This window comes from Halteromyces radiatus, assembly GCF_025201355.1.
Source record: "Halteromyces radiatus strain CBS 162.75 chromosome Unknown BX664scaffold_8, whole genome shotgun sequence".
Classification (NCBI taxonomy): Eukaryota; Fungi; Mucoromycota; class Mucoromycetes; order Mucorales; family Cunninghamellaceae; genus Halteromyces; species Halteromyces radiatus.
In genome coordinates, this window is record NW_026251694.1 from 1202905 (window position 1) to 1224933 (window position 22029).

The following is a 22029-nucleotide window of genomic DNA, read 5'->3' on the forward strand; positions in this document are numbered from 1 at the left end:
TATTTTACTTTGAATGAAGCACTGGCAGTTTCGACTTTATTGGGTAACACGTTGGCTTGTTCTTCATGGAAGACGTGATAACTTCGTAGAATGGTCGCCTTTTTCAAATTTAAAGAATGTCGTGACACAGAACGTGATACTTGTACCAAACGAGTGGGTAACATGGTAGTTTTAACAAAGAATGTAAAAGAAGAATGGAAGATAAAAAAAGAAAAAAAGAAGATGGACTAAGGAAAAGAAAAAAAAAAAAAGAAAAAAAAAGAATGAAAAAAATATTCGCGTGGGGATTTGAGCTTGACTTTTTCCCACGGGTGTTCTTATTGAAAGGAGAGAAAAAAAAAATCGGAGTCACATTCTAATGAATGAAGATCGCAGGAGAAGCTGAATTTAAACTATTTAGTACCACTTTCTTGATATACTTCAAGAAACATCCGGTCTCTGTTCTTTAACCTAGCCACCAGCGGACAGAGACCGGGTCACCTAGCTCGACCTCCTCTTCAATGATGATTTATCCATGTATCAAATACATGTTGATGGTTGCAGTTGTGTAAGTTAAAAAAAAAATGAATCTTTATGATGTTTTATTTATATTAACCACTATTTTTTTCCATTCATCCATCTGTACATCCTCCATTGTTTCAATTTTTATTTCTCCGCCATATAGTTAAACTGTACTCTGAGATATCAAGAAGTAGCCATACAGTGTTGCAACGAGTGCACGTCAGCACTGTATACATGCGTTTCGATTCGTCTTCAGGACCAGTAATGATGTCATTGGAAAGAGATCTACATCCACACTTTGAACATATTTGTGAAGTTAAATATTCGTCCATGTTGATATGTACCAAACGGCCAGCGTTGTCTGCCTTCTTTAATAAACGTCTACATTTGTCAGCTAAAGCGCCAGCGCCTTTGTTGTTTCTCCCAAATCTTGCGTCACCGAACACCACGACCGGAACTTTGCTGCTATCGTTATTGATTGGTGCCTTTTTCCATTTCCTATATGCATCAATAATAAAATAAATAAGTGTCAGTATATATATTGTGCATTCATTTTCAATCAACTAGACTTACTTGGTTTTAATGGTACGAGGTTGTACATCAGTGTTTCCATTGTCAGTTCTTGTTGTCGTTCTTCGTCTTCTTCGTCTTCTTTCATAGTTGCCATGGGTACGAATTTCCAGTCTTTCTTCGGCACCAGGTTTATCTTTGTACTTCGTTCCTCCGTTGATAAAGATATTTATTAGCTCCTCATCCATCTTCTGTCTCCCTTGATAGTTCAAGAGCTTAAGGCCTTGTAGATTTTCTTGACCATAAAATGCTGTTAGTACTTCTAAAGCTTCCAAGGTGGAGTTGATATAATCAGTAATGCCAGTCATGCTTGTTGTTCTGTTGGTTGTAATCGCGGCTTCAGCTGTTCGAACTTCTTCCGACTTTTCGTTATTGATTCTGTTAACAGTTCTTTTGAAGCCGGCACGTGTGTAATATTCTGCGGATGATAATTTTCTAATCTCATGTCCTTCAAAAAAAAAAAAAAAAAAAGGTCAGAACGTTGTCAATCGTCATTAATTTGCTATTATAAATTACCTTGTAGATCGTCATCGCTATCGTACTGATCATCCATTTCCACATTACGATCTGAGGCAGCACCAATTTCAGGAGTATGACCTTGAGGAACATCGTTTTCGAAAGCAATATCTTGGGAAGCATCAACTGGAGCAGTATCATCTGGAGCAGTATCATCTGGAGCAGTATCATCTGGAGCATCATCATCTGGAGCATCATCATCTGGAGCAGCATCATCTGGAGCAGCATCATCTGGAGCAGCATCACCTGTGGTAGCTTCACCTGTGTTAGCATCTTGGGGAGAATAACCTTGAATAACATCTAATAACAATCGTAATAAGAATGATGTTAATAATAAGTTCACGTAAAAAAAAAAAAAAAAAAAAAAAAAAAAAACCAAGATAACCACTTACCTTCATGATCCAGTGCACTGTCATAAACATCATTACTTGACCCATTGCTTGCTACATATATACTTGTAATTCCGGGATCTGCGCCCCAAACATTGAGATAATCAAATTCCCACTCGCAAAAGTCTGCTGGCACCAAATCTGGCAAAGCTTCACCATGTCCAACCGGTTTGTCAAAAGGAACGGATACAGAAAAGCCGTCTGTCATAATATAATTGGAAAAAACCATGCTGTCATGTCTTCTAATCTTCTCAAGTTTGAGAACACGAGATAATGTTGAATTTCCGTTAACGTAATGACCAAGATCTAGTGAGCGGAGAATCTGATTCCTAATCGTACTGTTGATCTTGATATGTTTCTTCACAAAAGAGGGCTTTGGTACAAGGTTGTATAGTCTCTTCTTTTTGATAACATGATTGACATCCGGCGTAAAACAGTTGGGCAGAAGATGTTGGTTTTCTTGGGGATTTTCTAGATACTGCGTCGAGCATAGGATCTGTTGTCGGGTGTCAGTGATTAATGTTTGAAGTTGTGTCATTGATTCATCAGATAGATACTCTAATTGATGGCGGTGATGGTCCAAGTTGTCGTTTTTTGGAATGATTTCTTGTACTAAAGTTGCTAATTTTGAGCGTCGTCGTCGTCCCATTCTTGGATAATCATCAAGGTCACGGATCTTCTCAAAACACCAAGTTCGTGGTACTTTGGTTTGGACGGGGTTTGCTGCATTCGTTGTTGCGTTGTTGTATTCATCAAAATATACAGCAATGTTGAAAGCATACTTGGTAAAGATATCGCAATGTCGACTAATATAAGCGGTCGATAGTTGTATGTGCGTTCCCAAAACTGTTATTGGAGCCCCAGCTTGCTGGCAATGATCAATTATAGTATTCATCAAGACCTGATTTCCAAATTCATCATTCCCAAAATAAAGTTGGCGAGCTTGGTCAAATTGACGAAAGGACACTGTGTGTTGTTGAATATGAGTGTTGAGATCATCCATCAAACGTGGTATTTCCATAGCTGCAAGGTCCATCATATCCAAAAGTTCCTGCGTTTCTAAGTCGTGATGCTGAATGTTTACTTCTTCGGCTACACGTCGTTGTTCCATAGTTGTTTGGAGTGTTGCAATTAAACTGTTGACCACCGCTGTATCCCATCGCTCATCGTTCAATTCCATTTGCAATCCAAAGCCGTTGGCAACTTCAACAACTAAATCAGTGGCATCTTGATGTAAGCGAAGCAGGTTATAGAGATTTTCAGATATCCGGTATAAGGACTCAGTGATTTCGTTGTCGTGTGTATCCGCCAATCTTTGCGTAAGTTGTTGAATCCGGTTGATTGCATTATTCATAGTAATACGTAGGCCGGTTTCTGCATGGATGATTTGAGTATGTAGGGCTCGGTAAGATGTTTCTACTGACTTCTGATTTGTGTCGGTGTGAGTTTGCAGGGCAGCAAAGTTGTATATAGTACATAAATCCACATTTGCTTCATTCAAAACGGTAGCGACATCATTTTTTAGTTGTTCCGTGACATTTGGTCCAGATAGATCAGTTGCTGAAACAGGTCGTATATCTGCATTGTTGATGGCACTTGCAAGAATATGAAGACCGAGCTTGTTGAAGTCCTTTTCCGTCAATACCTATGAATGAAGCATACGATTGCGTGTGAGACGACTATTCCTTTTCTTAAGACTTTGATTGTATCACTTACATTTTGCCGTTGGCGTGGTTCTGATAGGTTATCTTGTTGTTCCTGTTGTTGATGTTGAAGTAACTGTCCTTGCTGTACTAATATCTGACGCCGCCGTTCAAGTAGATGCTGTTGTTGTTCGACTAGCTGCTGATGTTCCTCCACTAGCTGTTGTTGCTGTTGCTGTTCAAGTGACTGACGTTGCTGTTCGAATAACTGCCGCTGTCGTTGAAATAGCTGCTGCTGCTGTTGTTGTTGTTGTTCGAGTAACTGTTGCTGCTGTTCAACTAGCTGTTGCTGCTGCCCAATTAGCTGTTGCTGCTGCGCGAGAGATTGCTGCTGCTGCTGCTGTTGTTGTTGTTGTTGGTGTTGATGATTTAATTCACTTACGCGAAGTGAGTACAAATTTGCCATCCACTGAGTAATATCTTCGACAATTCGATTCGTGAATGATGTTACATAATGATCCATGGCTGATGAGACAACGTCTGAGTATCGCTTTCCATGTATTTGCTGTTCGCCAAATGATTCTATACGAGCTGGTGTTTGATTGAGTTGGTGGTAGCTGTCCCGTATAGCCAATGCTAATCTTTGGTCAATGGTGTTGTTCACAGTGATGGTGGCCCCACTAATTTGCTGAAAAACTGCGTAAAAAAAGCTCTTGGTGAAGAGTTGTTTCGTGATCGGTGTGTGATTCGTCAAACAGTTGTAAACATAGAAGGTAATGAACAGGTGTGACTTGATTATAATATTGCGTACATAGGAGACCACATCATTGATCCCATCCAAAACACGTTGCTGGTCAGAAACATCTACATTCAATATCGTTTTCAATCCAATTTTTCGACAGACGGTGCTGGTTCTACCCACTCGTTGCTGTACTAGTTGTAATCGTGTCGCACCATGGAATGGACAGAGACGACTTGTTGTTCGACTATGAGTATACGCCGTGTCAAAACGATCATTTCTAAGGCATTCTTGGCAAGGTTTGATTGATTTTTTTTGTCCCATAACTTTTCGCTGTTGTTGACCACGACGCTTCAACGCCTTTTCCACACCACCTTGTTTTCTTTTACGCTTGCTACCAGCCAGCTGCTTGGAGGAAGATCCACGAGTTGACACAGATTCATCGTCACCAGGTTCGTCTTCTTCGCTATCGTCGTCATTGTCAGCCTCACCAAGTTGAATTTGCTGCCGTTGTGCTATATATATATTTTTGAGGAAAAAAAAAAAAAAAGGAGGTTAATAAAATATTCATATTCATCAATCAAACATAACACAGTACTGACCACGCTGTAATAGAGTTTGCTGTCGTTTCCACCGTTTTTTGTATGTGATAATGTCAATAACAGACATGCCTTCATAGTCGCTTCGCGGTTGGATAATGTCTTGTTCATTTATGCCCATCAATTCAAGTAATTCATCTTCAATAATCAATTGTTCTGCCTCCATGAGTTAAGAAAAGAGTTTTTGAATAGCTATAATAATAGAAATAAAAATATAAAAAATAAAAATATAAAAAATAAAAATAAAAATAAAAATAAAAATAAAAAAGAACAAGGAATAACGGAAGAAGAAACAAAAAAAAAAATTGACCTTATGAAAACGCGCTGGTCTTTAATTCACAGCATAACAAAGTGCTTCCTGCTGATACCAGACTATCTTTTATGCCTGTCGTTCATTGACATGCATTAACAAACAGATCAATTCATCCACTTTTTTTTTTTTTTTTTTTTTTTTTTTTTTTTTTTTTACCTAATGACGATATTTTGACCTGTATATATCAATCGGTTGATGTGAAGAAGAATTTGACAACACACAGAAGCGCGTAATGACCAATAGTACAATGTAAAGAAACGCATATTGAACACTGGTACAGCCCTGATTTGAGTATATCATCACAGGTATCAATCACCACTCATCCTATAGCATCATTACTCCATCCATCATCCAACATCCGTCAAACTAACATAATAAGTGTCATCATCAGCCATATCAGTCACGTTCGTACAAATGGTTTTTCAAAACAAGTCCAAAGGGTTTATTCACCAATAATAATAATAATAATAATAATAATAATAATAATAGAAAGTATGACTCTAAAAATGAGGGATATAATAAAAATACATTAAACTAATCAATCATCCATCTACACACAATATGGACAAACAGAGATAGAGAAAGACCAGATCGTCAACTTAATGTTTCCAATTTCCTCGACATCAGATACGAATTCATTTGCTCCTTCAAAACCATTTTCACCTCTTTCATAACCAGAGAAGACTTGATAGATATTTTCTTTTGCATTCATAATAAAGGGTCCATATTGTACAATCGGTTAGTCGAGACATCAATCAGAGTTCAATTGACCAGGGAAACGTAAAGAAGTGCAAACACCATAACCAGTGTTAGATAGTTTAAGAGTACGGAAACAGATATCATAAAGAGCTTCATTATCAATACAGAAGGTAGCGTCACAATTTTCAACCAATTGATGAACAGTCAAAACAGCATTGTAAGGTTCAACCACAGTGTCAGAAGGAACATCAGAATAGGTACATAACATACGTGAAGAATATTGGATAACGACAATGAACCACGACCAGAACCAGTACCATTTAAAATATTCATCCATATTGATATGTATAAGTCGGCCAGTCTTGTCCGTCCTTTTCAGTCAACGTCGACATTTATCTGCTAAAGCGCCTGCACCCTTTTTGTTTCGCCCAAAGGTTGCAACCCCAAACATCACTACAGGAACTTTGGTATTATCATTGTCGATTGGCGTTTATTTCCACTTTCTATATGCATCAATAATAAAATACATAAGTGTCAGTATATATATATTGCACATTCATTTGCAATCAACTAGACTTACCTTGTTTTTATTGTAGGAGGAGGTTGTACATTTATTAGTTCTTCTTGTCCTTCTTGGTCTTCTGCGTCTTCTTTGGTAGTTAACATAGCTACGATTTGCCAATCTTTCTTCAGCACCAGGAGGAGCGTTGTACTTTCTTTCCCATTCACAAAGATATTTTACTAGTTCTTCATCCATCATCTATCTGCCTTGATAATTTAGTAATCGGAGACCTTGTAAATGCTCTTGACCATAGAGTGTTGTTAATACTTCCAATGCTTCTAGTGTCGAGTTGATGTAATCCATAATACCAATATTCTTGTCGCTATCACAAATTGAGTAGAAAATTCCTTTGTTTCTTCTTCGGATTCGCCATCGCTTTCAGTATCACCAGTATAATAGGAAGAATGTTGCTCCATTGGAGATGGTGATTGTATCTTATCATCATGATAATCTTGTATAGTTGTTTGGCTTTCTATTTGTTGTAATAGCGGCTTCAACTGTTCGAATTGCTTCTGACTTTTCGTTATTGATTCTATTAGTAGTTGATTTGAACCCGGCACGCGTCTAGTATTCTGTGGATGATAATTTTCTAATTTCATGCCCTTCAAAAAAAAAAAAAAAAAAAAAAAAAAAAAAGAAAAGGCCAATTAATAAAACGACTTCACTTGAAAATGATTCTTTTTTTTTCTTTACTCTTTTTGCATCTTCAAAGCTGCGTCTTAATAAGAAGATATTGGGTTCGGGTTCTATGAATAGAAAAAGTTTAAGTCAAAGAATAGAAATGTTATATTATCAAAACTTACTATGAGTCATATAATGTTGCCATCCTAATGATATGTTCACATCTAGTCGACGATATTCCTTTTCTTGTAACAAGATCTTGTATTTCTTATCAGGGAGATAACGAGCAATTTGTTTGGGAAGAATGATATGCCTACACAAAAAAGAAAGAATGCATTTCATGACCACAATAAAACAGTAAGTGTCATTTTCTACTATTTTTTTTCTTTTTGTTTTGATTGCTTTACCTATATTCATATGTGTCATCTAATCAAATGGGAAGAAGAATATAAAGATTCAATTTCATGTAAGTTAAAAAAAAGATTATCGTTATTTTCCACGATTACCGTACCACTATAAATACCAGAGATAATGATTTCTTTTTTGTAATTTTGTACATCACGTCTCATCTGTTCCCTTAAATTTTCAAGTTCTGCATTATTTTCTTCACTGGTTTGATGTTGATGTTGATGTTGATGATGTTGATGTTGATGTTGATGTTGATGTTGATGTTGATGTTGTTGATGATGTTGATGTTGTTGATGATGTTGACGTTGTTGATGATGTTGACGTTGTTGTTGTTGTTTAAAGTTGCACCAGAATGAGAAAGAATGGCACGCAAGGTCAGGATATCGATGTCAATAAACCGTCGCTTGACTGACAGTGAAGGTAAGAGCTTGAACAGACGAGTTTGCTTGGCCACAACAGATCGTTCAGGTAAAAATCAGTCAGTTCTTGCTATTTCAGTATGGCCTATTTGTATGTCAATTTTTTTTTTTTAAAAAAAAAAAGATATGAATTTCCCTTTATTATTATTATTATTATTATTATTATTATTTTCTAATTACCTTGCAAAAAGTTGATCGAGTTCTTGATTTGTTGTCTTGTTTCCAACACCAATTTCACCAGTTTATCCTTGGAAGCTTGGCAGACAGGAGAGGAAAAAGTATAATTGTCTTCAGTATCGTTATTAACCTTTTCAAAAAGCTGATACTTCGGTTTTGTACGTTGGCGGCGATTTAAGGAACGATAATCATCGAGCATCTTGACCATTGAAAGAGCCCAAGGGAGAGTTGCTTGGGTTTGTACTTCATCTACTCGTTGCATTTCTCCGGCGTTGTACTGTTCCAGCTGTACCAAGATCTTGTAAAGAACTGTCATGTAGACTTCAACATTTGTCACTAGTACCTTTGGGGTGATGGCAGTTGGACCTAAAGGAGTAGCAGCTTTAATTTGTTCCAAAACGGTATTGAGTTCGTCAGTTCGCTCGATTTCTGTTGGCCAATATGGATTGGTTGCTCCAGATAAAACATCATACAAGTAGAGAGAAGCTCGCTTGGCTTGAAGAGGTGAAAGTAACTATAAATTATACAGATGAAGAAATGTTAGAATTTAATGGTTTTTCCTTTTATATATGTATAATTAATTACCTTTGTTTTTACCCGAAGAAGGTGTCCGAGGTAACCAGCAGCTCGTTGTTCGAGTGTTTCCACCACACAATTCTTGATCATGACGGCTGGATTTCTTGCCAGGTGTGCCAAAGTATTCGAGTATGAGATATCAGTCTTGTTTAGAGATACTATGCATTCTTCATCACTGTCAAATTGTCGCTTTTATTCCTCAAATATTTCATTCCTTGTCATCCACGGGATACTACCAGTTTTGTTTGTGATATGCTGACCAAGTACTATCTGTATACAGCCATAATAGAAATTACCATGGAAGAGGACAGGGTGCATTCCACGGAAAGATCGGTTAATACCTCCAGGAGTGCGAACATCATCATCATCAATGATACCAGCGACGTCGGTTTGATCAAGTCCTTCAGAGCTGCCTTCACTAACAATAGAAGACATGTCCAGGCCACCAGCGGTACGGATGAATGATTCCAAACTGCCAGCAGGCGAAGGGGTATTGACAGCAGAGGCCATTGAAGAGTCATCAGGATCGAGAGAAGTACCATCAGCAAGAGAAACATCACCAGAAAGAGAAACATCACCAGTAACAGACAAAATATCAGCAGAAAGAGAAACATCACCAGTAACAGACAAAATATCAGCAGAAGGCGCATCATCAGTAGCAGAAGAAAGACCAGGAACAGAGGAGAGAGAGGCAACAGGAGCATCATCAGCAAGAACACCGGAAGTAGAGCCAGTTTGTTCATAGTCATGTTCCAATTGACGAAGAAAATAGTATGAAATGAACATGTTTGCCTTGATGGCGACTTCACGGACGTAATCAACGACGGAAATGATTGTACCGGATACCTTTTGCTTGTTCTCACCTTCAAGAGCGAGGAATTTGTCTGGAGTGATCTTTCTTGTCGCCATGGTCCAGGAATCTCCAAAAATAGTCTTGATCACGTCATTCATAGTGGCTTGATGGAACTGGCAGTGTCTTGATCGGGAATTACCGTGTGGGATGTAGTCATCAGTTTCAGTCACACCAGCATTAGTACATTTCTTGCATTTTGGGACATTCTTGTTTGCTTGACGTTCATCCAGGAGAGCTTTTCCAGCCAACTTTTGGTGCTTTGCTGCTTGCTTTGAGGATTCAGTATGAGGTCGCTTGTACCGTTGTGGGCCTACCGAACTCTCGGCATCTATGTATTTGAAGTATAAATACGTGAGTAAAATAATTGAATAAAATAAAGATTACATACCAGATAGGTTTCGAGCATTCATGGGGCAGAGAGGAGATCGAGCATCTTTGTAACCTTGTTGACCACAACGACCACATGTAACTAGAGAAATAATAATATAAATATAAATAAGAAAACGCTTTTTTTATTTTTATTTTTTTTTTGTCTATTTACCTTGGTTTACAGCGTCAAGTTTGTCCTTCTTTTCATTGTTTCAAACGAGTAATGATCTGCTTGTTTGATAAACCAACAAAAGGATCAGGAGAGGGAGAAGTCGTTCGAAAGAGGTATAAACAATAGACAGAGAAGATGTTCGAATAGAACTTTATGTGTGTGGGAAAAAAAAAGGAAAAGCGAAAAGAGAAAGGAAAGAAAGAAAAAAGATAAATAATGCTGTCGGCATTCCAAATATTACTTTTTTTTAACAATGTAGTTTGATCATGTTTCAGTGATATACGAAGATTTATGTGCTGCGTTAATTTTCATTTCTTTATTTACTTTGTTTTTTCTAAAAAAAAAAAAAAAAAAAAAAAAAAAAAAAAAAAAAAAAAAAAAAAAAAAAAAAAAAAAAAAAAAAGGAAAAAGAAATGTATTAAGTGGATTAGAATATTATACAAATAAAAAGAAAAAAGATAAAACTGGATTAAATAACATAAACATAAAAAAAAAAAAAAAAACTATACAAAGGAGAATAAGTGTGATACGAACGGTAAAAAGTACTATAATGAAGATAAACGAAAAAAAAGGAAAGGGAAATGATCTATACTAATACTACTATTGTTGTTGTTGTTGTTGTTGTTGTTGTTGTTGTTGTTGTTGTTGTTGTTGTTGTTGTTGTTGTTGTTGTTGTTGTCTAGCAATCCATCCATGTTTGAAAGCTTCATCAGGTTTGATCCTACTATCAGGATTCCATTGGAGGCATTGATCTATAAAATCAACAAACTTTGTATCGGAACACTTGAGAATTTGAGCCAAGGATTTTGTACCAGGTTTTCGTTTCTTGCCTTTGCTATTGGGCACGATTCGTGGGTTACCATAAAAATCAAAAAATACTTTACGTCTTGTACTTTTTTCTACCAAAGAACGAGAAGGTACACCTTGAACTTCCATAATACACGCCAATTGATCTTGTTCATTTTCACCAGGAAACAAAGGATAACCCGTATATAGTTCAGCCAGGATACATCCTACACTCCACATATCAATAGCCATGCCATAGTCCAATCCTAATATCACTTCAGGTGCCCGATAAAATCGACTTTGAATATAGGTATATACTAAACAATATATACATATTAATATTATATGTGTATTAAAAATTTTTTTTTTCAATCCTTATATTGATATTTACCTTTCTCATTTTCTAAACAAGAACTTCCAAAGTCAATCACTTTGATGGTACTTTTTGTCGGATGTTTGAGTAAAATATTTTCAGGTTTCAAGTCGCAATGGATCAAATGATGTTGATAAAGAATCACCAGTGAATTCAATAGTTGGATAGTGAATCTGATAATCATATTAGGTAAAAAAATAAGATAAAAATAAAAGTAAGAATCATCACAGATTAATCTTATATACTTTTTTTTTTCCTTACCGGCGAATCAATCCCATACTAAATCCCTGAAAGTTGTTGCTTTTGATGAAATCATAAAGATTGATACTGAGACATTCAAAGGCGATACAAAGATGATTTCGGAAATAAAAGTGATCAGTCATTCGTACATCGTTGTGCTTGTCATCAGGATCCTAAATCCAAAAGAAAATAAATAAAGAAATAAATTACATATAACTTAATTATTCTTTTTCAACGATATATATAATCTATAATTTAATGTTACCCATTTCAATAAATCTTCCAAAGTCTTGACTTCCACTAATGCCTGAGCATGAAATCGTTTCTTGTTTCGAATAAGTTTGACAGCTACGGTTGTACCTAATTTATGATCAAATGCTTTGACAACTTGACCAAAAGAGCCCTTGCCCATGATTTCCAACACTTCGTATCGATAAGCCAAATGGTCCTTTTGTACAATAAGATAATCTCCACGTTCATCGTCATAACCATAATTGTTGTTTGGTTCATTCATTTTCGCCTGGAATTTGTTTTTGGTATGATGGCCGACGAAGTAAATTTGTGAGTACTTTAGAATTTCATGTTGTTCAAATGGTGAAAGATGTTGTTGATATAATCTGAATGCGGTGGGTGGGCTCATCGCCGGTCGCATGGAAGGGGTTTCCAGTGTTGTTGTCGATGTTGCCAATGATGATGATGCTGGTGATATTGATGACGATGTACTTGTTGCAGATGGTACCGTCCTTGATGAATAAGATGATGGCGGAAGTCGTCGTAATCGTCGTTTTTGTTGTTGTTTTGGTGTTGTATCTTTTATATGTTGATGCGTTGATGACGTCGGGTTCAAATTTTCATCCTCTTCTGGCCATTCCTCTTCCACTTCATTATCAATTGTACCATCATCTTCTTGCTTCAAAGTGTCGTTCCAGGTTGAATCATCTTGTACTAATTCCTGAAGTCGTTCATGTAGTGAAGATATGCGTCGTTGCAATGGATGTGATGGTGGTGAAGTAGAAGAAGTTGATGACGATTGATGATGATGATGATGATGATGAGAGTCATGTTGTTGCTGTTGTTCTGGATCCAATGAATCTGGTTGAGATATACATTCAGGTACACAAAGTTCCCCTTGTACAGACACTAAATTGACATCCAACTGACATGATATCTTTCGTTCCTTGTCTCGCTGTTCCTGTAAAAGATCACTTGATAATAAAGAAGGGCGTCGGATCACTTCATTGTCAGGTCGACTATCATGTGAGGGTGATACTCTAGTCACTGTTGTTTTGTTGTTGAGAGATGGTGCTGTAGATGGGCTGACCTGCTGTCGTCGTCTTCGTTGTTGTTGTTGTTGTTGTGATGATGATCCATCGTCCTCACCACTACCACTTGTATTGTCCATGGATTCAGACTTTTTGTTGCTACTGATAGGTAATGGAATACGTGTAGTTGTTGGTGTGGCTATATTCGCATTGCGTCTTGATGGTGTTTTTGGTCCTCCAGCAAGTGTATGAAATGAAGTTGTTCTATCCTTGTTGATGCACTATAAAATAAATATGAATAAACAAATAAACAAATAAAAAGGAAAAAAAAAAAAAAACTTGAGTACAAGTACAAATAAATAAATATCACGCCTATTTAAATTAAATGTAAGATTACCTTGAGTCTATCATCTAGAGGATCTTGTGATAAAAAGGGATCAAAGTCCACTAATTGCCTATTTGCTCTTCCTTTGACGTGATCTGAAGTACAAACATCAGTGGATAATTGTTTCCCAGTAAAAGAAGAAACCATGGAAACAGGTCGTTTAGTATCTTGTTTCCTTGGAAGTATAGGTATAATTGTAGAATTGTCAGTATCAAGATCCAACCAGCTTGAGTTCGAGGTAGGATGAGCAGAGGATTGATAATGATGTTGTGAAACAGTTCCGTCATTTGCTGAGAGATGTCTTGTCCTTCTTGGTCTATCGGTTGTAGGTAAGGATGAAGTATTTGTTTGTAAGAAATGAGAAGATAAATGGATAGAGGATGATTTTGGTGTAGGTAGTCGTGTAGGAGCTGTAGTTGGCTTAGGAGATAGAATATTGTTAACATTATGACTGATAGAAGAACCCAAACTAGTATGACGCCGCCTTGAAGATTTGTGTTCTATTTTGTTGCTATTATTGCTGTTGCTGAGAGGATCAAATGTTTGTAAATTTTGTTGTAATGATATATTTTCGTCCTCTACTTTTGATGTATCCATAACAAGTTGATTTTTTATTCTCGTCTGGTAGGTTGACAGAGTCCAAAGCCGATACGCTGACCGAAGAATTTTTTGCTTGAAGTTCTTCCCGTTGCTTTTTTGCTTTCCGTTGAAGTTTCTTTTGAGAGGCAGTCAATATCCAACGAGTATATTCATCATGAGTGTCCAAGACATCAAGATCTGAAGAAGATTTCTGTTGTTGTTGTTTTTCCGATGTTGCATTCTCTTCGATAGAAGGTGAATTAGTATTTGGTTTCGTCGTAGTTATGGTATCATCATATATGAGTTCCTCCATTATATTGACTAGACTATTGAAGATATATAAATGACTATTCAATGAGAAAGGCTTTTTCCTTATTATCATATATATAAATTACCCATACACAAAGTTCTAATCCTTCAAAAAGATTGTGGATGAAAAGAAAGACTAACAAGTAAAGATACTTTTTTTAAAGAATAAAAAAAAAGTGAGAAAAAGAAAGGGAAGAAGGAAAGAAAAAAAAAAAAAAAAAAAAAAAAGGAAAAAGAAAAGTGGGAATTTAACTTGCTCAGATATCCTTTTTTTTTTTTTTTTTTCCCTCTTGCCCTCACATCTACTATTGATCATTTCAAAGTCAGCGGTCTTCCTTTTTTTTTTTTTTGCTCGCATGATAACAATTCCCTTTTTCTTTTTCGTCATTTTTTTTTTTTTTTTTCGTTTTTTCTACTGCGACCATGGGTAACAATATATCTAATGTTACTGCTATTGTCGGTGTAGATAGTTATGTTAGTGAACTTGGTGATGTTTATTACGAAAAAAGGTAACATGATATTTCTATTTTACCTTACTTTTTATTTAGATGAACTAAAAACTTTTTTTTTTTTTTTAACTTGAATAGTTTAGGAAACGCTCGATTCATGAAAACTATACGCGGTCGACATAAGGATGGTTTAGTTGTGGTCAAAATATTTGTGAAACCAAAACTTGGACTCTCTTTACGACAACATGTGAAGCAACTACAGAGTAAGTTTTCTGTCATGATTCTATTAAAAAAAAATGTTATCTAACTTTCTTTTTTTTTTTTTTCAGGAGAATACGATGCCATTTACAAGATTCCCAACGTTTTTACTTTTCAAAAGATACTTGAAACTGACCGTGCAGCATATTTAGTACGACAATATTTCTATAGTAGTCTTTATGATCGAATAAGGTAAATAGTAAAACATTATATTAATATGTATATATTAATATTTTTGTTTTATTTATATAGTACTCGGCCATTTTTGACTTTGGTAGAAAAGAAATGGATATCATATCAAATACTTCGTGGTGTAGCAGATTGTCATCAACAAAATGTTTATCATGGAGATATCAAAACCGAAAATATTTTAGTTACTTCATGGAATTGGACTTACCTTGTTGATTTTGCATCATATAAACCAACTTTTTTACCAGAGGTAATTTAGAATAAATAATATTGAATGACTTTTTTTTTTTTTATTTATCATTATTTTTAATTAGGATGATCCAGCTGATTTCTCTTTCTTCTTTGATACATCTTCTCGACGAAGTTGTTATATTGCTCCAGAACGTTTTTATAAAGCAGGAACTGATATTGATCGACGTTTGGTAAGTCTTTTTTTTTTTTTTTTTTTTTAAAAAAAAAAAAAAAGCGAAACTATTTTAGCAGGAATTTGATTTTTTTTTTTTTTTTTTTGCTATATTAGAAATCTCTTGGTTTTGGTTTCAATAACATTTTATGCGAATTAACACCTGAAATGGATATATTCTCTGTTGGGTAGATCTATAAAGAATCAATTAGGTTAATATTTTAGATATTAATTATTTGTTTTAAATCATCTTAGCTGCGTCATTGCCGAATTATTTTTGGAAGGCTCTTCGATTTTTTCACTCTCACAACTCTTCAAATATCAAAATGATGAATATGATCCTTCTGCCACATTGGATAAGATGGGTGACTCTGATATCAAGGTACAAAAGAGAAAAAAAAATAGATGTTATCTTTGATTTGTTACTTATATTGATTAAATATATTTACATTTTAATAGGATATGGTACTTCATATGATTCAAATCGACCCAACAAAAAGATTCTCAGCTGAACAATATCTCCAAGAATGGTAATTTACTATTTACTATTGAAAATAATATTATTGTTTTGTACATCTCAGGTATATATATATACTTATTTTAACCTTTTTTTTTTCTATTTCTATTTCTTAGGCGAGGAAAAGTATTTCCTGATTATTTTTATAATTTTATGCATGAATACATTGGATTACTTACTGATAAGAATGAAACATTACCCTCAAAGATACAGACAGTCGAAAACAATTTTATGACAGCCATGTCCCCTGCTCTACCACTTATCACTCAACCTCACAAGAAACTGGTGTCCGCTGATGAAAAGATGGAAAGACTTTATCACGATTTCGAAAGAATATTTCGTTTGCTCAGTCACCAAGAACTACAGTCATCATCAACAGATGAATCTCCTTTTATTGATGGACATCTCAGGGAACGTCGTCGTACTCTTTCAGGTAAATCATACAAAATACAAAATATATTATCTTTACCATTTTTTAACCTTATATTAATTTATTTTCTTGAATAAATAATAGATCTTCCTTTCACGACAACTTCGATGGTAAGTATAAGAAAAGGATATTTTAGGAATTGATTTAGAAAAGTAGAATTCTGATATTTTATTATTTTCTTATTTTGACAGATTATTTTACCACCAACTCTTAACATACCCAATTACGATAACCAAAATTCAAGTATTCACTCAAATAATCATTCGTCAAACTCAGGAGGTAAGCACTTCATCAAGAACTAGTTTACTATGACAAAGCTGATCTGATTTCTTGTCTGATAATATATGTATACGATAGAACAAGGCTACTTGATCATCTTATCCTTTGTTTGCTCTCTGGTTAGGAATACTTTATATGCAAGCTCAAAACTTAAATCATTGGATATACTTCTCGCATTGGCCGAACATGTTCCTGATGATGTGAAGCTAGATCGTTTAATACCTTATGTTATGATTCTTTTATCTGATGAATCTGCTCTTGTACGCTCCAATGCTCTCAAGGTCCTCACGCAAGTGGTAAGTACATAAAAAAGGAAAAAAAAAAAGAAAAATTAATTGATATCTTATTTTATCTTGTTTCTACTACCCATTGATCTATTCATCCATTTTTTTTTTTTTTTTTTTATGATAGCTATGTATCGTTGAATCAATCTCTCCAATCAACGCTCGGATATTCCCTGAATATATCTTACCATCTGTACGTGAATTTACTACTGATCCAAACGTTATGGTTCGAACAACGTATGCCAGCTGTATTGCTTTATTATCAGAAACTGCTCTTCGATTCTTGGAGATGACTCAGGTAATATTGAAAAAAAAAAATAAGAAAATAAAAAACAAAGGTAGTTATGACATGCTTAACTTCATCTATTTCATCCCCCCCTTTTTTTTTCTTTATTTTATATTTTATTCTAGCTCTTGCTCGCTGACAATGCTTTCCCACTATCGGATATAGATGCAGAAGAATTAGACTTTGAAGTAAGTTCGATTATTCTTTCATTCCTTAAAAAAAATATGGCTCATCAATTAATTATTTCTATTCCCTCACGATATAGTCTGCATATGATTCATCACTACAAGATTTACAAACGGTGATTCAAGAACAAGTGACAACCCTACTGATTGATAGCGAAAGTATGGTTAAACGAGCTCTTTTAACGGATATCACATGCCTCTGTGTATTCTTTGGGCGACAAAAGGCCAATGATGTATTGCTTAGCCATATGATTACTTATCTTAACGATAAGGATTGGATGTTACGAAGGTAAATGAAAAGTTTGAGATAATATGGAGTGAATAGGATGGGTCACTTATTCTTTTCTTTTTTTCCTTCATTTATATTTGATAATTCATATAGTGCATTCTTCGAAAGCGTCAAGGGAGTTGGAACATTTGTTGGCGCTAGAAGTTTGGAAGAATATATATTACCATTGATGATCCAAGCTTTGACTGGTAAGCATTCTGCTTTTTTTTTTAAATGTTTATTTTAGAGATGATACACTGACATTCTTTGATATAATTAGATGCTGAAGAATTCGTTGTTGAAAAGGTGTTGAACTCTCTCACTAGTCTAGCTGATCTTGGTCTATTCCAAAAAATGAAACTTTGGGAACTAGTTGGTATTGTGTCTCCTTTGATATGTCACCCAAACATTTGGATTCGATATGGTAAACCCAATAACTGATATAAATATATGTACATATGCATTCAAATGAGCAATCAACTCACTGTTCTCATTCTTTCTCTCTCTCTCTCTCTCTCTTTTTTTTTTTTTTTTTTTTTTTTTTTTTTAAAAAAAAAAGGCGCTATTGGATTTATATCTTCAGCAACAAAACACCTTCCACAAACTGATCGCTGGTGTATTATTTACCCTCTGTTGACCCCTTTCCTTCGATCTGATATTGCTGATATCAATGAAGAATCTCTTTTGCACAATGTCAAGTCACCAGTAAGTATTGATTATGTTATACACTAAGATATCGAATTGGTATGAAGATAAATGTCAATTATTAATTTTATCTTGTATCATAGATTCCACGTCAAGTATACGAACAAACCATTTTATGGGCAAATAGAGCTTCAAATCAGTCTATATTTTGGAAACCTCAACAACAGAGTAAAAGAGGCAGTCGTCTACCAGATTCAACCTTATCGAAATCAAAATCAGTAGGTCCTGCTACGTTGATCCGTCAAGGTAATGCAACAACCAATATATATAATAGTTGGGTTGTTTCAATATCTAAATATATATTTGTTTCATTTTTTTAAGGTTCCGTCTTCAATGGTATTGTCTCTCATGATGAACTGAATCAAGCACAAGAGTAAGTTAGAAATAGCTCAAGTTGGATGATGATGATGATAATGTCTTCTTTTTGTTTTTGAATATACAGAGATAGGTTAAACCTTGAACGCCTTCGAAATGTTGGAATGACAAATGATGATGAACTCAAATTACTATATATGCGGGAATATATATTCAAGGTGTCTCGTACAAAGTCTAGGTAACCTAAATGAAGAGACAATGTAAGGCGATCACCATTTAACTTCTTTTTTATTATTTTGTTATTATTTTATTGTTCTTAATCCAGTCGAACCAAAGGTGTAGATGATATAACTTCTACTGTAAGTATATTAATATCAAATATTGTATGGTTCATTGTTGTTAGTTAATTTCAAACTGATGCCAACTCATTACCTTTTTTTTTTTTTTCAAATTAATAGAGTGGTGAAATCGTTCTGACAAACTTAGGTGTTACTCCTGTCACTGTTTTTCTACCTGATCTTTCCCAGCAAGTTCATACTTGGAACTCAAAACACAGAATGGTATCCACTCAACAAGTATGAGAATATATATATATAGACGGTCAAGAACGATTGGAACATTTATGTCTAATGATATCTCGTTTTATTACGATAGAATGACACTGTCTCTAGAGCTTCAACGAAAGAATCAAAGTCAAGAGGAGATAATATATCCGTAACGAATCATATAGCAAATCAACCACATGTACAAGCTATACTTCAAGATGTTTTACCTGAGAGTGGATCAAAGACTTCTACTGCCCCAAATCATGGTTTTGGTACAAGCGTTCCTGTCACAAAAGATGACCGCATGCAAGGTAAAAAAAAAAAAATTAATTTATCCAAACATTGCGCTGATATTTTATGGGTGATTGGGGATTTTATTACATTAGAAGATGTGATCAAAGCTGTACACCGATCTGGTTTTATTGGTTATCAAGATGATATGAACAAGTTAATTAGTAGGAACATAGAATCTGATTCAAGTGAAATCCAAGATAGCACTCCAAGTACAGGTAATCAAAATAAATTCAAAGAAACAGAAATCAATTATTTGGTATAAAAAAGAAAATCCTTTTTTGATTGGATCTGATTGATGTATTTTTTTTTTCTTCATATAGTTGGTTACTCTCATTTACAAAGAATACTTTATAAAACAGCGATGGAAGCTTTTCCACCTCATATACCCGGTAAGTTGGAAAAAGAAGGAGAAAAATCATGCACACATAGTTTATGATATTAACAGTGGACCTTTTTTTTTCCTTTTTTCTTTTTTTAGAATTCATTGGAGATCCATCTGTAATGAAACGCATCCGACGACTTCCACAAGGTACTTCCTCACTACGAACGATTGGGAACTGGAAGCCTGAAGGGACACTTGTAGCACATTTCACTGAACACACGGCTGGTATCAATCAATTGGCTATTTCTTGGGATAATTTACTTTTTGCTTCATGTTCTGATGATGGTACTGTCAAGATATGGGATTGCTCTCGATTAGAACGTAACGTCACTAACAGATCGCGGACAACCTACAATAAACAAGGTAGTATTTTTTTTATGCGTTGAATATGGAAAGGGAGACCGATCTTGACTTTTGTTTTACTTTAGGTGGTAGTATTAAATGCATTACATTTATTCAACAAACTTACAGTATAGCATCAGCATCAGATAATGGAAGCATCCATATATTCAGGTAAATGTATTAGCAATATTAAATACACATACGATGATATTTATATAGATATAGATATAGATATACTAATTATTATTATTATTATTTTACTTTTACTACTTACATATATATAGAGTCGATTTAAGAAGTTCTGGATCATCATTAAAGTTTGGAAAATGTATCACTGTACGTGAATATCAGTTAGTTGATGAATACGCTCTGATTGTTCAACATTTTACAAGCAGTAAGTATGAGAGTGGAGCATCCATATATACTTTGTGATAGGAACATATGAAATCATCTAACGTATCCTCCTTTTTTGTTTTCCAGATGCATTCAATACTATGACAGGATCCAAGTCAATTCTATTAGTGGCAACAAACAAGGAAAATATTTACCTGATTGATCTACTGACGATGAACACTTTGGTTACTTTGAAGAATCGAAAAAGCTATGGTAAGAATGGAAAGAAAAAAACCATGAAAAAGTTAATTGATTGTCACTGATTTCCTCTTTTATTTTTTATTTTTTATTTATTTTTTTGATATGATAATCCTATCATCATACAAAAAGGTATCATTACCTCTATGGTGACAGATCGACTCCATACTTGGTTATTAGTTGGAACTACTCGTGGTATACTCACTCTTTATGATATGCGGTTCCAAATTCCTTTATACTCATGGCTCCACCCAAGCAAAAGTCGAATTAGTCGAATGATGTTAAATCATGACCCAAGGGCTGAAGGTAAACAAGTTATCATTGCATCAGGAAAAAATGAAGTATCAATATGGAACATTGCGGAATTGAAATGTTTGGAGGTCTATGGTGTCAAATCTGGTGATGAGAAAACAACTGGGATCAGTATGGAAATGTATAAGGTAAGGTTGTTTTTTAAAAAAAAAAAATGAAAGGAAAAAAATTGCCCATATACATCTATAATTATTATTTTTTTTTGTTCTTATTATGATGATAGGCTTTGGAAGTACCATCAGATACTGAAATCATGTTTAGTACGTTCACAAGTCAAGAAACAAATTATGCTGAAAATACCATTCGTGCCATATCTTCACCCTCTGATTCCAGATTTATGTTGACTGGTGGTGCCGATAGAAAATTACGCTTTTGGGATATGAACAGAATAGAAAATTCTGCAGTGATCTTGGGATTGGATATCGATGAAGCAAAGCCAAGATATAGGTATACAAAAATAATAATAATAAAAAAAAAATCAATGACTATATACTCATTATGTATTCTTTATTTATTTATACATATTTTAGTTCCAACACTCATGATAATATCCATTTCCATTTTGAATTTACTCATCAACGACCATCAAATCAAAATTCAACATCATCTATATCAAATAGGGCTTCATCACATGTCAATCAACATCAATTATACAATGGACTCAATACATCAGTGGTTCAACAACAACATTTGATGCGAAATCATACAGATGCGATCACCGATATCGTCTTCACTGAAATTCCATACCTTATGATCATCAGTGGTGACAGAGATGGAGTCATAAAGGTTATATCGTAGTTTAGTGTATAGTATTGTTTAGTTTTCTTTATCGACAATAAAGTTCATTCAATTTTTTTTTATTATTACACTCTACTAATGATCTATGTACATGTGTCATCATTTTCTTTTACTATATATATATATATATATATATA

The 22029-nt window shown here is 34.7% G+C and overlaps 8 protein-coding genes across 8 annotated transcripts; 1 reads left to right on the forward strand and 7 right to left on the reverse strand.

The window, feature by feature from the left end:
* Positions 1-501: 501 nt before the first annotated feature.
* On the reverse strand, positions 502-1806 carry BX664DRAFT_341210 (uncharacterized protein). The gene is made up of 3 exons (XM_051546956.1): positions 1588-1806; positions 1075-1519; positions 502-999 (listed from the first exon to the last, which is right to left on the reverse strand). Exons 1-3 carry the CDS (start codon positions 1622-1624, stop codon positions 639-641), a joined length of 843 nt encoding a protein of 280 aa, XP_051397303.1. The 5' UTR covers positions 1625-1806; the 3' UTR covers positions 502-638.
* BX664DRAFT_200396 (uncharacterized protein) lies at positions 1776-3430 on the reverse strand. The gene has a single exon (XM_051540116.1). The coding sequence runs from the start codon at positions 3328-3330 to the stop codon at positions 1927-1929; it is 1404 nt and encodes a 467-aa protein (XP_051397304.1). The 5' UTR covers positions 3331-3430; the 3' UTR covers positions 1776-1926.
* Positions 3431-3472: 42 nt separating this feature from the next.
* Positions 3473-5260, reverse strand: BX664DRAFT_200379 (uncharacterized protein). Its single transcript, XM_051540115.1, has 2 exons — positions 4961-5260; positions 3473-4873 (listed from the first exon to the last, which is right to left on the reverse strand). The coding sequence occupies exons 1-2, from the start codon at positions 5121-5123 to the stop codon at positions 3615-3617; spliced, it is 1422 nt and encodes a 473-aa protein (XP_051397305.1). The 5' UTR covers positions 5124-5260; the 3' UTR covers positions 3473-3614.
* A 761-nt stretch (positions 5261-6021) lies between these two features.
* On the reverse strand, positions 6022-6306 carry BX664DRAFT_268892 (beta-tubulin; the record flags this gene model as incomplete). Its single annotated transcript, XM_051541023.1, has 1 exon — positions 6022-6306. One exon carries the CDS (start codon positions 6304-6306, stop codon positions 6022-6024), a length of 285 nt encoding a protein of 94 aa, XP_051397306.1.
* Positions 6307-6812: 506 nt separating this feature from the next.
* On the reverse strand, positions 6813-7821 carry BX664DRAFT_200435 (regulatory subunit of cyclin-dependent kinase). Its single transcript, XM_051540117.1, has 6 exons — positions 7664-7821; positions 7560-7578; positions 7335-7465; positions 7225-7277; positions 7010-7120; positions 6813-6853 (listed from the first exon to the last, which is right to left on the reverse strand). Exons 1-5 carry the CDS (start codon positions 7719-7721, stop codon positions 7067-7069), a joined length of 315 nt encoding a protein of 104 aa, XP_051397307.1. The 5' UTR covers positions 7722-7821; the 3' UTR covers positions 6813-6853; positions 7010-7066.
* A 27-nt stretch (positions 7822-7848) lies between these two features.
* BX664DRAFT_341232 (uncharacterized protein) lies at positions 7849-10343 on the reverse strand. The gene is made up of 7 exons (XM_051546957.1): positions 10127-10343; positions 9974-10054; positions 8959-9913; positions 8742-8907; positions 8160-8670; positions 7960-8064; positions 7849-7879 (listed from the first exon to the last, which is right to left on the reverse strand). The coding sequence occupies exons 2-6, from the start codon at positions 9993-9995 to the stop codon at positions 8036-8038; spliced, it is 1683 nt and encodes a 560-aa protein (XP_051397308.1). The 5' UTR covers positions 9996-10054; positions 10127-10343; the 3' UTR covers positions 7849-7879; positions 7960-8035.
* Positions 10344-10726: 383 nt separating this feature from the next.
* BX664DRAFT_286013 (kinase-like domain-containing protein) lies at positions 10727-12553 on the reverse strand (the record flags this gene model as incomplete). The annotated part of the gene is made up of 4 exons (XM_051541695.1): positions 11791-12553; positions 11547-11698; positions 11304-11458; positions 10727-11229 (listed from the first exon to the last, which is right to left on the reverse strand). Exons 1-4 carry the CDS (start codon positions 12175-12177, stop codon positions 10727-10729), a joined length of 1197 nt encoding a protein of 398 aa, XP_051397309.1. The 5' UTR covers positions 12178-12553.
* Positions 12554-14472: 1919 nt separating this feature from the next.
* Positions 14473-21960, forward strand: BX664DRAFT_388695 (uncharacterized protein). Its single transcript, XM_051549487.1, has 33 exons — positions 14473-14569; positions 14648-14772; positions 14839-14959; positions 15020-15206; positions 15271-15378; positions 15477-15547; positions 15615-15741; positions 15819-15889; positions 15993-16309; positions 16391-16416; positions 16498-16585; positions 16664-16881; positions 16997-17167; positions 17281-17343; positions 17421-17629; positions 17723-17817; positions 17889-18032; positions 18168-18313; positions 18397-18559; positions 18635-18686; positions 18756-18866; positions 18954-18987; positions 19087-19203; positions 19283-19484; positions 19560-19682; positions 19788-19856; positions 19946-20212; positions 20278-20362; positions 20476-20585; positions 20672-20797; positions 20915-21222; positions 21318-21541; positions 21625-21960. Exons 1-33 carry the CDS (start codon positions 14484-14486, stop codon positions 21890-21892), a joined length of 4632 nt encoding a protein of 1543 aa, XP_051397310.1. The 5' UTR covers positions 14473-14483; the 3' UTR covers positions 21893-21960.
* The last annotated feature ends 69 nt before the right edge of the window (positions 21961-22029 follow it).

What these genes read in the sequence shown, in the direction of transcription:
- BX664DRAFT_388695 (XM_051549487.1), top strand. Translation starts at nt 14,484, where the DNA reads ATGGGTAACAATATATCTAATGTTACTGCTATTGTCGGTGTAGATAGT. An exon ending in AACCAACTTTTTTACCAGAG is followed by an intron (nt 15,207 to 15,270) that starts GTAATTTAGAAT and finishes ATTTTTAATTAG; the next exon opens with GATGATCCAGCTGATTTCTC. An exon ending in GAATGGTATCCACTCAACAA is followed by an intron (nt 19,204 to 19,282) that starts GTATGAGAATAT and finishes TTATTACGATAG; the next exon opens with AATGACACTGTCTCTAGAGC.
- BX664DRAFT_341232 (XM_051546957.1), bottom strand. Translation starts at nt 9,995, where the DNA reads ATGAATGCTCGAAACCTATCTG. An exon ending in GAATGCTCGAAACCTATCTG is followed by an intron (nt 9,914 to 9,973) that starts GTATGTAATCTT and finishes TCAAATACATAG; the next exon opens with ATGCCGAGAGTTCGGTAGGC. An exon ending in CTCGATCAACTTTTTGCAAG is followed by an intron (nt 8,065 to 8,159) that starts GTAATTAGAAAA and finishes ACATACAAATAG; the next exon opens with GCCATACTGAAATAGCAAGA.
- BX664DRAFT_200435 (XM_051540117.1), bottom strand. Translation starts at nt 7,721, where the DNA reads ATGAGACGTGATGTACAAAATTACAAAAAAGAAATCATTATCTCTGGT. An exon ending in GCAACATTATATGACTCATA is followed by an intron (nt 7,278 to 7,334) that starts GTAAGTTTTGAT and finishes TTCTATTCATAG; the next exon opens with AACCCGAACCCAATATCTTC. An exon ending in GCTTTGAAGATGCAAAAAGA is followed by an intron (nt 7,121 to 7,224) that starts GTAAAGAAAAAA and finishes GCATGAAATTAG; the next exon opens with AAAATTATCATCCACAGAAT.
- BX664DRAFT_200396 (XM_051540116.1), bottom strand. Translation starts at nt 3,330, where the DNA reads ATGAATAATGCAATCAACCGGATTCAACAACTTACGCAAAGATTGGCG.
- BX664DRAFT_341210 (XM_051546956.1), bottom strand. Translation starts at nt 1,624, where the DNA reads ATGGATGATCAGTACGATAGCGATGACGATCTACAAG. An exon ending in TAGCGATGACGATCTACAAG is followed by an intron (nt 1,520 to 1,587) that starts GTAATTTATAAT and finishes TTTTTTTTGAAG; the next exon opens with GACATGAGATTAGAAAATTA. An exon ending in CCTCGTACCATTAAAACCAA is followed by an intron (nt 1,000 to 1,074) that starts GTAAGTCTAGTT and finishes TGATGCATATAG; the next exon opens with GAAATGGAAAAAGGCACCAA.
- BX664DRAFT_200379 (XM_051540115.1), bottom strand. Translation starts at nt 5,123, where the DNA reads ATGGAGGCAGAACAATTGATTATTGAAGATGAATTACTTGAATTGATG. An exon ending in GCAAACTCTATTACAGCGTG is followed by an intron (nt 4,874 to 4,960) that starts GTCAGTACTGTG and finishes ATATATATATAG; the next exon opens with CACAACGGCAGCAAATTCAA.